The sequence below is a fragment of the Anguilla rostrata genome, chromosome 11 (genome assembly GCF_018555375.3).
Source record: "Anguilla rostrata isolate EN2019 chromosome 11, ASM1855537v3, whole genome shotgun sequence".
Taxonomy (NCBI): Eukaryota; Metazoa; Chordata; class Actinopteri; order Anguilliformes; family Anguillidae; genus Anguilla; species Anguilla rostrata.
In genome coordinates, this window is record NC_057943.1 from 38,581,957 (window position 1) to 38,595,334 (window position 13,378).

At 47.4% G+C, this 13,378-nt stretch overlaps 1 protein-coding gene across 1 annotated transcript in view; it reads right to left on the reverse strand.

Annotated features, from left to right (window-relative positions):
• Positions 1-4,281, reverse strand: part of LOC135234879 (dihydropyridine-sensitive L-type skeletal muscle calcium channel subunit alpha-1-like) — a 39,329-nt gene extending 35,048 nt beyond the window's left edge. Inside the window, exons 1-2 of the mRNA XM_064299948.1 lie at positions 4,042-4,281; positions 814-919 (exon numbers count right to left, since the gene is read on the reverse strand). Of these exons, the coding sequence (XP_064156018.1) occupies positions 814-919; positions 4,042-4,229 (294 nt within the window). The 5' untranslated portion in view covers positions 4,230-4,281. The remainder of the gene's footprint in view (positions 1-813; positions 920-4,041) is intronic.
• Between the last annotated feature and the right edge of the window lie 9,097 nt (positions 4,282-13,378).

Consider the following 13,378-nt stretch of genomic DNA (forward strand, 5'->3'; position numbering starts at 1 on the left):
CTGTCAGACTCTCAGCGTTAATTTACGGCGAGGCACCTGTGCACGTGGGTGAGCCTCGTGAGTGACGGAGCTCAAAGCCACTGGTCGCACATCACAGTCGACCAGCTGTTCGTCACCTGTTGTCTAGCACCTCTCCAGCTGTAGCCACATGTGACCATATGCATATACATTCATGCAAATCCTCACACTCAATGGTGGGAGTTATGGACTGTTGCCGCCTATTCAGAATAACATTCAGGCTCTGTAGTAAACATAAAATAGACAATGGAGCTTATTACCAAGACAGAACAAAATAGTTTGCTACCCCGCATTGCTTTAATTAATGCTCTCTCAAGTGTAACAGCCTGAACCGGCTAATTAAATTGGCTAAAGATTCTCCAAGCAACAAGGCTGGGGGTCCCCACCACAACAGCCACTTGATACCCCGCTACAGTGTTACCCTCACAACAAGGCAGTGACGTCACAACGTTCTGACAAGGTTCTTTCAGAAACATTACAGGAATGTTGGAAGATTTTTCCTCGGTCGGTAGGAGGAGGTGGCGCATCTAAGACGTGTTCACTGTGACCCTCTGGGAGAATGACCTCACCCCGGGCACTGATTGGTTGGGAGCTGGAATGCTACGGCTATGCCTGGTGATAATTGCGTGCTGAATAACAGGTATCTGCACAATGTGCAGAGGGGCATGACTCTGAGGGGGATGTGGACCCTGTGTGGTCTGCTTTAGGATGCCCTGCAGGGGGGTCACGTGCCAGGGCTATTGTTTGAGCCGTTGGGCTCGCGTGCGGATAGAGACGGGGGTAGAGGGCACTCACCAGGTTGGAGTTGGTGTTGTTGGTGTCTTCCTCCGGCATTGGCAGGAAAACGGCCAGAGCCACGCAGTTGGCGAAGATGGTCAGGAGAATGATGATCTCGAAGGGTCTGGAGGTGGCCGCTCAGGAAAAGGGTTAATACTCAGGACAGAACCATGTTAACACATGGGATAGAACCACGCTAACAGACGGGACAAAACCACGTTAACACGCAGGGCGGAACCACGCTAACAGACGGGACAGAACCACGTTAACACGCGAGACAGAACCGCATTAACACGCGGGCCAGAACCACGTTAACACGCGGGACAGAACCGCATTAACACGCGGGCCAGAACCACGCTAACACACAGGACGGAACCATGTTAACACGTGGGTCAGAACCACTTTAACACACGGGATAGAACCACATTATCACGCAGGATAGAACCACATTAACATGTGGGACAGAACCACGTTAACATGCAGGATGGAACCAGGTTAACACACAGGATGGAACCACGCTAACATGCGGGACAGAACCACACTAACATGCAGGACAGAACCAGGGGAACAGAACCACGTTAACACGTAGGACAGAACCACGCTAACATGTGGGATAGAACCACACTAACACGCGGGATAGAACCACTCTAACACGTGGGACAGAACCATGTTAACACATGGGATAGAACCACACTAGCACGCGGGATAGAACCACATTAACATGTGGGCCAGAACCACGCTAACAGAAGGGACAGAACCACGTTAACACGCAGGGCGGAACCATGTTAACACGTGGGACAGAACCACACTAACACATGGGATAGAACCACACCAACATGTGGGATAGAACCACATTAACACACAGGACAGAACCACACAAACACACAGGACAGAACCACACTAACACGCAGGACAAAACCATGCTAACACGCGGGACAGAACCACACTAACACGTGGGATAGAACCACACCAACACGTGGGACAGAACCATGCTAACACGCAGGACAGAACCACGCTAACACGTGGGATAGAACCATACTAACACGCGGGATAGAACCACATTAACGCACAGGACAGAACCACACTAACAAGCAGGACAGAACCAGTGGTACAGAACCACACTAACACGCAGGACAAAACCACACTCAGCGCAGTGTACTTGTTTACAACTGTCTCAAGCAGGTGGGGTTTAGCACAGTGATAAAGTAATTCAGTATTATATAGAATATTCCATAAAAGTTACACGCGACACATTGGATCTGCGAGTTAAAATGAGATTGTTTATGTTTTTTTAGGGAACTATGGAAATGTAAAAATAACATATTTGAAGTTTTTTGACTGTACAAAGTGTATATGCAGTACATTGTCTGTTAAATCTGTACGAGAACAGGACAGGAGACCATTAGCTTTCTACATCAGAGTGTAGGCAGCAATGGTCTCAGTGGTAGCATTCAAATAGACTGAGGAGTTGAGACTGTAGCCTGTAACTTCATACCTAACACAGACCATCAATTCTCCTTTCAGCAGCATACTGTATCTGTCTGCTGTACTAATTCCTGCCACCAGAGGGCTCTACACCAGAATTCCCCTGCCAGGTCAGCTTGGTGTCTGATTTTCGGTGCTGACGTGAGCAGACAGCTGGTCCACCCCAGAATATAATCAAAGTATTTTGAATGCTTATTAAAAAGAAACAGACCCAAACTTCTGTCAGCAGCTCCCATTACTTTGTTAGGAGCCAGTTCCTTCTATGGCACTTTCTTAACTTTCCTGACTTTGTCAGACCAAATTAAACTTGGTATTTTTTAAGACCAGTTGGCCCTGGTCTATTTATGTAAAAGTCCTCATGTTTGGGTTTGTGGAGCCTAGTCTTTGAAATCACAGGTGACAAACAGAGGGAGTGTTATTGCATTTGTTTTGTCTTCAAGGAGCAGTGTTTTAAAACGTGAGAAACTTAAGTTTCATATACATATAAGATGATTGAATACATGTGAGTGTATCGATCGTAGTGTATTTTATGTGATGTTACAGATAGATATACACACACATGCACACACAACAATGTAAAATACACCAACAGGAAAAAACTTGTCTTGTGGAGACATGAGCGCAAGTTATGGTTAATAGTATGCGTCCATAATGTTTGAACAATAAAAACATGTAATAGCAGACTACTAATAGGTGAATGCATCATAAATAAAATAAAACAACTATTCATTATACCTGTAAGTACCACTGGTCTGAGTAAACCAGTTTTAACAAGTTATCAAGAAGAAGGTACTGTCATGTCCAGTGAAGGCCCAGAGAGAAATCTGATACAGAACTTGGGGGTAAACCAAGAGCGGAGAAACACGGCTCAAGAGCTTGCCTCGCAGGCTGCCGACTGAGCAGTAATATTCCTGGGCCTGCTCTTCCATAACGGAACGGTAACTCGGGCTGACCGGTCACTTATCACTAAATTAAGAGGCTTCATTAATCGTTTTTAACTGCCGGCCTGAAATAGCGCGGCCTTAGCCGGCGGATAAGCGGCCAGACAGTGCAAAGTCCGCGGCTAAATGTCTGGAATGGACATCAGCGCGCGTGGCGCATAACAAAAGCCTTAACACGTCCGTCCTTTCCCCTGACACAACTCTTCCAGATTGTAAACATGACTGGGCAGGAGTACGAGGCAGAACAGGTGGCCCTCGGCCATTTTTAGCGCTGACCGTACATCCCTCTGCTCCTCTGTCTCCGAACGTTCCTCAGCGCGCTGCACGCTCACAATGCACGTGTAACGTGTGCGTGTACAAGTCACGCCTCGCTGAAGGTCTCAATATCAATATCTATTCATAAATTTGTTGTGTGGTCTTTTCACCAAAAGGCTCTGGTCGGCATCGCAGTAGAACAAAGTCTCTGAAAGCTCCTCTGTAGCCTTCTCAGCTCCTCAGGAGACCTAAACCTTAAAAGCGGCGGTGTTGGAGTATTGGCCCTTGAGGAAAGTGGGTTTAAAGTGTGTGAATTCTCTCTGAACGGCTGCATGTCTGCAGGGACTGAAACCGCCCATAGTGTGTTCTGCTCTCGCAAAGAATCCCGATTTCATGCATGCCTCACTGTGCTGCAGCACGTACATGTAAATACCCCTTCAAGACATGTATACCGTCTTCGATGTAATTTGAGCGTGATAACGGTGTGTGTGTGTGTGTGTGTGTGTGAAGTGGTGAGCGCGTGCACGCACGCTCGTGTGTGTGGGTCGGAGGCCGCTAAGGATACTTCCACTCCACGATGTTGATGCAGGCCTTGCGGAAGGGGTTCTTCAGCGTGAAGAAGAGGAGGGAGCGGGCGGGGCGGGGATTTCCCCCGGTGGCCTGCATCTTCTTCAGCTTCTCCCTCTGCTTCCTCTTCAGCTCCTCCTCGTCCATGATGAAGGAGGTCATGGGGGGTTCGCCCGGGTCCTCCATCCTGGCCTGTCCCCCTCGCGAAACGCAGTCCCCCTCCCGGATAAACGCGGTCCCCCTCCCGGATAAACGCTGTCCCCCTCCCGGATAAACGCGGTCCCCCTGCTCCCAAACGCCGCTCCCTCTCGCTGTATTCCAACCTGGGTCTGTACGCGGCCCTGCTCAGTCTCCCTCTGTCTCTGACACACTCTCCAAACTCAGCACGCTCTCTCTCTCTCCCCGCTGCCCTCCTCCCCCTCTCTCTCTCTCTCTTCCACTCACTCTCTCTCTCTCTCTCTCTCTCTCTCTCTCTCTCTTCCCCTCTCTCTCTCTCTCTCTCTCTTCCCCTCTCTCTCTCTTTCTCCCCCTCTCTCTCTGTCGGGGAGAAAGTCACACTCAGCAGTCAGTATGGAGCAGCGGTTGGCTGGATGGGGGTTAAATATAGCCAGTGGAGCAGGCCTTGCTTGGGGATGAGGGGTGGGGGGTCAGGGGTCCTGAGGCAGCAGTAAGAGGAGTAGGAGGGGTGAGGGGAGGGGACGCAGCTGTCACACCCCACCCCGCCCCCACACTGAGCCTGCGAGCTGCAGCTCCTACTGTCCCACTGCGCAGCTAGCCCTGGACAGCCCCACTGCGCAGCCAACCCTGGACAGCCCCACTGCGCAGCTAGCCCTGGGCAGCCCCACTGCGCAGCTAGCCCTGGGCAGCCTGCACTGTGCAGCGAGCCCTGGACATCCCCACTGCGCAGCTAGCCCTGGACAGCCCCACTGCACAGCTAGACCTGGGCAGCCTGCACTGAGACTGAGAGGAGGTACTTTGTCAGTTCTGTTGCGTTTATGTGACACTATGCAGACACTGGCCAATGTTTACTGTTTTTTAATTTAAGCCCTCTCAACCCTCCCCCCCTTCTCCAGTGACATGCATCAGGCCCCCCACTGTCTTACCCTGCCCCCCACCCCCAAAACCCCACCGTCCAGCCCCCACCTTTCTGCTTGGCTGCATTACTACAGCACCGGTCACTTAGCACAGGCCTACCCGAGCCTGCTCATGGAGATCTACCGTCCTGTCGGTTTTCATTTCAACCCTAATTCGCCACACCTGATTCTGCTAATTACCAGCTCACAGAGATCTCTAGCTGTTGAATGAATTATGCTTTGTTAGGGTAAGAGTGAGAACCTATAGGATGGTAGATCTCCAGGAACAGGGTTGGGCAGCCCTGCTCTAGCTGTTGAATGAGGTGTGGTTTCTTAGGGTTGGAGTGAAAACCTACAGGATGGTAGATCTCCAGGAACAGGGTTTGGCAGCCCTGACGTAGCATCATCTCTACATCGCCTCCGATCTCACTGCTGCCTCTCTCCGCTCCTCCTATGATGTCACTCACAGATCAGTGCTTCACAGCAGCGGTGGGTTCTGTGAGCACACCTCCCAGCAACCCTGCATTTCTGGGCTCCTTCACAGGCGAAGTGCAAATCTATCCACAGAGCGGTACGTCCCCTCTCAGGGGCGAGCCAGAGATAATCAGACGGCTTTGGTCTTTGGCCAGACCCTTAAAATTAGACACTAATTAGGGGCCCTGCTGGGGCCATTGTTGGTCTGTGGTGTTTGTTCTTGGCTGTATTTATAGTAGATGAGCCTGTTGTGCGTGAGAGAGAGAGAGAGAGAGAGAGAGAGACAGAAGAAAGAAGTGAGATGCTTTGTGTTGCCCGGAAACCCGACAGGAGTGGCCACATACAGAGTTATTTTTGCCGGTTAGTCAGACGAAAACCATCACCACCCCATCAGACATTTAAAATAATCTTTTTCTTTAATTTGAAAGTAATTGTCTTTATATGACCAGCTATTCGGCTTACGTACAATGATAAATGCGTTCTGGTGGCAGGGATGGGACCATGTAATTGAGTAAATTGATACTGGCAACTTGAATCCCCCCTGAAAAATCCCCTCCCTAAAGTTGAAATCACATGGCATCTACAAGCCAATGAGACAGCCTCTGGATGGAGGCTTGCCCAAGAAAACTTACTCCATAGCACACAAACAGTTGGTCACAGGTTCTCCCATAATGCTTTGAGGCCCAGACTAGACACAGCGAGGTCAAGCAGTGGTCCTCATCGGTTCTATAAGGAGGAAGATGGAAGTGACTTAGCTCAGTTAGCGTAAGGTGTCCTAATCACCTTGGGCTTTGTGACATCATTGGGGGGGGTGGACAGGGCAAAGGGGTGGCTCCTGTGTTCTGGGGCACTGTCCTTTCTGAACCTCAGGTCCCACTACACCAGGGGTGTCCAGTCTTATCCAAAAAGGGCCGGTTTTTGTTTTAGCCCAGTACCAAGACAAATGGTCTTGATTGAAGACCATGATTAGTTACAGTAAATAATTAAATCAAGTGTTGTTAATGTTGGGCTAAAACCCTGCACCCACACCAGCCCTTTTTGGATAAGATTGGACACCCCTGCGCCACACAGACAGGGTGGCAGCTGCGGCTCACTGCCAAGCATCACAGCTGCTGCCCTCTGCCTAATTGATGGGCGCTGTAAAAGGCCTAGCTTTTTTAAACCCTAAGGGGGGACTGCGATTCGGTCACACAGGTTTAAATAGTACACTGGTTTTAATGAAGAAACATAGTAGTGGTAGCTGTGATTACTGCAATCAGTAGGAAACAGTAGAACAAGTATTCACGGAGTGTGTAGAGTACACTCAAGAGAGACAAATACTCATTTCAGGTGTAGAGGAAAACAAGAATGAGGTTAGAGATATTCCCCAAAGGAATTCAGATGATCAGTGCTTCAGAGATCTGTTTAAATTTGTGTACAGTACAGGACTGTCTCAAATAATTTACCTATTAAAACTCAATAATAGGTGGTTCCAGTACTAGGGAACAAGGGCAGAGAAGAGCCCGGGCTTCTAGTAGCGGCTGCCAGGTGTTCACGGAAACGAGACAGCCAGCTGGTGAGAGGACGCTGCGCAGAGAGGTCTGGTTAGGGTTGTAGGGTATGATCGGTGTCTGAGGACGGGGAGGGGCAGTGCTATTCACAGCTCAGTGCTCCAGGGTGAGGGATTTCAGCTGAGTGCGGCGAGCCACCAGGAGCCTGTAAAGGATGTTCAGAAGCGACAAGGCCCTGGTTAGTTAAGGCCCTGGTTAGTTAAGGCATTGGTTAGTTTAGGTGCTGGGTAGTTTAGGTGCCGGGTAGTTAAGGCGCTGGTTAATTAAGGCACTGGTTAGTTAAGGTGCTAGTTAGTTAAGGTACTGGTTAGGATGAAGACAAGGCATGCAGCAGCATTCTGCACAAATTGTCATGGTCTGATGTTGAGTACCTTTGTGCAATGGTATTGCCCAACTTTTGAATTAAACCTTCGACCTTGGAGTTGCAAGGGCAATTCCCTAACTTTTGTGCCATGCTACAGCCCATAAAGTAACAGAAACATTTAAAATTTTAGGCTTTTGGCAGAGCGACAGATATTTTATGACCTGTTTATTTCTTTGACAATTCCAGCTAGTTGTGATGACATACCTTGCTCAAGCAGTGCCTTGTGTTGGAGTTGAACCCATATCCCCATGAACCCAGGGATATGAAATTGTTTTCTGGCCACTATGGTTCACAGGTGCAGAATTACAATATCCCAGCATGAAAAAAGATTCACACATCCAAAAAAGTGTGACTTCGGGTGGGATAGAAAATAATAATGATAACAAAAAGATCCATGCGCACTGAATACTCACAAAAAGTCACCTCAATTTATCAAGTGTAAAAACGAGCCGATCTTTTGGTCAGAGGACCTTTGCCAGGGCTTTTCCAGTGAAGCTCTGATGAAGCTCTGATGAAGCCCTGATGAAGCTCTGGTGAAGCTCTGATGAAGCTCTGATGAAGCTCTGGTGAAGCCCTGATGAAGCCCTGATGAAGCTCTGATGAAGCCCTGATGAAGCTCTGATGAAGCCCTGATGAAGCTCTGATGAAGCTCTGATGAAGCTCTGATGAAGCCCTGATGAAGCTCTGATGAAGCTCTGGTGAAGCCCTGATGAAGCCCTGATGAAGCTCTGATGAAGCCCTGATGAAGCTCTGATGAAGCTCTGATGAAGCTCTGGTGAAGCCCTGATGAAGCTCTGATGAACTTTGATGAAGCTCTGATGAAGCTCTGATGAACTTTGATGGAAGTCCACTGACCCAAAGCTCAGTTTTAGTTTTACACTTAATGAACTCAGGTGACTTTCTGCAGGTGTTCAGTGTGCGTGGATCATCGCAGAATTACAGTACGGACTGTGGAAGGAACTGTGACAGCGACAGCATGGAATTCAAAAGTGGAGAATGAGAGAAGCGGAAGAGAGGCGACACGGTCGTTCCAGGAGGGGGCGATAAGGAGGCCAGTGCCCCGGCCTGTGTCTGTGGGTCTGGCGTGTGGGGACACACACTGGTGGAGTAAATTAAGAAGCCCCTGGAGCACAGGCTGCATGAAAGGGTGAGGCTGGATGTCGGGCGGGACTAGAAGTTCAGGCATGTCTGTACGTGTGATTGGGCAAAAAAAACATCAATCCTAACATTGTGACAATGTTGCAGATTGGTTGTAAAAACTTTATGGTGTGTGCATCTGTAGATCCATCTTTATAAGGATTAAAATACTTTAAAAACAATGGCAGCTACTTCAGTGGGAAAATGTATACGTAACCAAATTATTTATGTGGTGTTTTGGTGTCCAATCCTACCTGTATTATATCATGTATCTGCAAATCAGCCTCCTTACATGGGTACAGGTCTGTCGTTAACAAAATAGCTGGCTGACAGGTGAAGGCTAACAAAAGAGTTTAAATAAACTGCACAGGCCATAGCAATAAAATTGTAATGGAAACCTTTATGTCTTTAAGCTGTGGTATATTTAAACATTTGGATAATTGTGTTACAAACACAAAAGGAATTGAGGTTGTGTGGGTGATGCTTATGTAACCAAGTGAAACCAAATGCTCTTGCTCTTCCTCATGCTCATGCTCTTGTCTTTTTGTAAGAAAATCTCATGTGCACCTGTGTACTGTAATTAACACAAGAAAAGTGGATTCCTGAAGAGTATCATTATTCCTTAATTCTTTCATTAGCTCTTAGATTGTTTTTATTAAATTACCACGATTGAGCAGTCATTTTGAATCAGTATTTTCCCCATTGTTTGATATCTTCCTGAGTTAACTGGATAACTGCATTAAGTAAAAGCTGGAACTCTTCCAAATCTGGAACATGGACTGACTCCAGGTTGCAGTTTCCAGCTAACTCAGTACTTCTGCTTCGAGATGCAGGCTTCTGGTCCACCTCTCATATGAAGGGGCTTGTAGACTTGCACAAAAACAACCTGAACTAAACACCACCATTAAGTGTAGCACCATGACACATTCTAGTGCAGCCCCATGAAGTTCCCCAAAGCGTTTATTGCAAACTTGCAAATGATTCTAAAATCTCACACTGACGTAAATCCCCCACAGCATGAACACTTGTATTCTGCTTACTGTCTTCATGGGGATGTCTGTGGAGGTCATGGAGAGGTCTGTGAGGGGCATGGGGAGGTCTGTGGAGGTCATGGGGAGGTCTGTGAGGGGCATGGGGAGGTCTGTGGAGGTCATGGGGAGGTCTGTGAGGTGCATGGGGAGGTCTGTGAGCGGCAGGGGGCAGTTGTTTTGCCTTTTACCCCCGATATGTTCCACAGGCCCTTATCCCAACCTTCTAACTGATCACCCTGCTGAGGTTAAATGGGAACCCTGTGCTTATGGGGAACGGGGTATGAGATACCCCAGAACCCTGTGCTTATGGGGAACGGGGTATGAGATACCCCAGAACCCTGTGCTTATGGGGAACGGGGTATGAGATACCCCAGAACCCTGTGCTTATGGGGAATGGGGTATGAGATACCCCAGAACCCTGTGCTTATGGGGAACGGGGTATGAGATACCCCAGAACCCTGTGCTTATGGGGAATGGGGTATGAGATACCCCAGAACCCTGTGCTTATGGGGAACGGGGTATGAGATACCCCAGAACCCTGTGCTTATGGGGAACGGGGTATGAGATACCCCAGAACCCTGTGCTTATGGGGAACGGGGTATGAGATACCCCAGAACCCTGTGCTTATGGGGAACGGGTATGAGATACCCCAGAACCCTGTGCTTATGGGAAAGGGGTATGAGATACCCCAGAACCCTGTGCTTATGGGGACGGGGTATGAGATACCCCGAGAACCCTGTGCTTATGGGGAACGGGGTATGAGATACCCCAGAACCCTGTGCTTATGGGGAACGGGGTATGAGATACCCCAGAACCCTGTGCTTATGGGGAATGGGGTATGAGATACCCCAGAACCCTGTGCTTATGGGGAATGGGGTATGAGATACCCCAGAACCCTGTGCTTATGGGGAACGGGGTATGAGATACCCCAGAACCCTGTGCTTATGGGGAACGGGGTATGAGATACCCCAGAACCCTGTGCTTATGGGGAACGGGGTATGAGATACCCCAGAACCCTGTGCTTATGGAGAACGGGGTATGAGATACCCCAGAACCCTGTGCTTATGGGGAACGGGGTATGAGATACCCCAGAACCCTGTGCTTATGGAGAACGGGGTATGAGATACCCCAGAACCCTGTGCTTATGGGAACGGGGTATGAGATACCCCAGAACCCTGTGCTTATGGGAACAGGGTGTGAGATACCCCAGAACCCTGTGCTTATGGGGAACGGGGTATGAGATACCCCAGAACCCTGTGCTTATGGGGAATGGGGTATGAGATACCCCAGAACCCTGTGCTTATGGGGAACGGGGTATGAGATACCCCAGAACCCTGGGCGAGGCTCTGCTGAAAGCTGTTTGAGTCGAAGCTGTGGTCCCTGAAGTCACCAGGTCCCCGAGCAGGGCTTTAAAAGCACCGCGTGAGTAACCGCTAATTCCACCAGCCAGCTGCCGTCAGACACTCACTTCCCTGGAGAGAATCCAAAGCCACGGTAACAGCTACTAAAAATAAGCGTGACACTACCGATGTGCACAATATCTGAACCCACAAAAACAGTCCCAATGCCTAATGTCTTATGAATGTCTGACCTGAGTAACCCCCTGACTGCACACATAACAATCATCTTCATTTGAGTTTTAAATCCATCATTGACCAGTAGAAGATGAGAAACATGCAACAACCCTCTTCCTGTTATGTCAGAGCACGTCTGTTGGTTGTAACCTCACAGCAAGAAGGTACGAGGTTCAAATCCTGACTGGCCACACCCAGTGTACCCTCAGATAGGCTCCATCCCGCCTGCAGCCCAAACCAGGTGTAAGCGATGTAGAAAATGGTTGGATAGATGGATGGAATTTTGCCATGCCTTGTTTGTTTTTATCCAAGACACATTTATTGTTTTTTTTTAAGTTGGCCCAGTGTAATATTCTTAGTTAAATGAACTTGGTAATTAGCTGCTGGAACCCTATTGTATTTCTTGGGTGTTATTGCATTTCCTTCTGCCATTTTTTTCTGTTCTGGCAAAACCACCGAGTCGCTTTTTAGGAAACATTAATATAGGGTAACTCAAAATGGTGAATGAGCGATTCTTTTCCCTCAATTTGCCACTTGGTGGTGCTACAGCAAAGAGTTGAAAATGCAAATTTGAAGGCTAACTCCTAAACCTTTTGACCTAGAATCAAAATTCTTTTTTTCCTCTCCTCTCATAGAGCAAGGGAAGGGCGTGTGATTAGATTTTCTGCCATTTAGAATTTTGTAAAAAAAAAAAGGGAGCCAGTGAATTTGCATGTTGGCGTGGCTTTTCACCAAAAAAGCTGATAAATCCCAAAGACATGAAGTGATTAAACTGTGTCTCTATTGATAGCTCCATCCTGAGTACAATGCCAAAAAATAGGCCTGGTTCAACCACTGAGTGGTGCAATAGATTAATTTTTAAAAATGAAAAAACAAAAATGACAAAAAAAAATTGCTTTTATGTTGACATTTGTAACTTACTACCTTGACTAATCCCCAGAGTATGAATATGGCTGTGTATGTTTTGGTCACCACCACATTGAATTGGTGGCCATTATGGATCTTGTTTGTTTGTATGCCACTTTTCTGTCTTTCACCTGTTAGATAGGGACGGAATGTAGCACAGTGGGTAAGGAACTGGGCTTGTAACCGAAAGGTCGCAGGTTCGATTCCTGGGTAGGACACTGCCGTTGTACCCTTGAGCAAGGTACTTAACCGAAATTGCTTCAGTATATATCCAGCTGTATAAATGGATACAATGTAAAATGCTATGTAAAAAAAAAAGTTGTGTAAGTCGCTCTGGATAAGAGCGTCTGCTAAATGCCTGTAATGTAATGTAATGTAGATTCACATGCAAATTTAAAAATGGTGACTCCAAGCCTCCAATGACCTAATTTGATGCCGACTGGCCATGCTATAGCAGTCAACTGAATTCCCACACATTAAACAATGATAGGTCCTGCTCCGTCTGACTTAGGCGCCAGTAACTACTGTCACGAGATCCCCCTTTACATAGAGTAAATTTGCCTCAAGCCTTGATTATGGATTGGACTACCTTAAAATGTATCTTCTCCTATACAGTTTGGCTGAGTGGAAAAATGTAAATTATAGCATGCACCTGCGAATGTCTTTTAAAATTATTTAAAAGATACATATAAAATATGTTGCTGTGCTTAAAAATGTGCCTGCGGCAATCCGATGAGTTTGCATGTGGGCGAGGCTTTTTATCAAGAAGCAAATAAATTCCAAACAGTTTGACACAAAGGTATGAAACTTGGCGTGTGTGTTTACAACTCCATCTTGAGTACAGCCGTAAAGAACTAACCCAGTTAAGTGCCAGGCTAGCGCAATAGAGAATTATGGGAAAATTCCCTACACACCTGTGTTTTTAGACATTTGAAACTTGCTAAGCTGACACCTCACTAAGAAAACGCATATGCGTTTCTGACTTTGAGTGCCTGGTCCCCTTCACTGCTGCTTGCAGTTTTACTTTTGCTTTCGTATTGGAATGGAGTTATAAAATGCAGTTCACTTAACTATAAATATTTTACTGGACCTGTTAACTGAGCAGCACAATTTGAGTTAATACAACTTATTTATGGTTGCTGTGCCAACATAAAATGCCTGACAAGCAAAGTTGCACCAACTCAAAAAATGCATTGTAACCAGTTACAATTCTTTAGTTGGAGGAG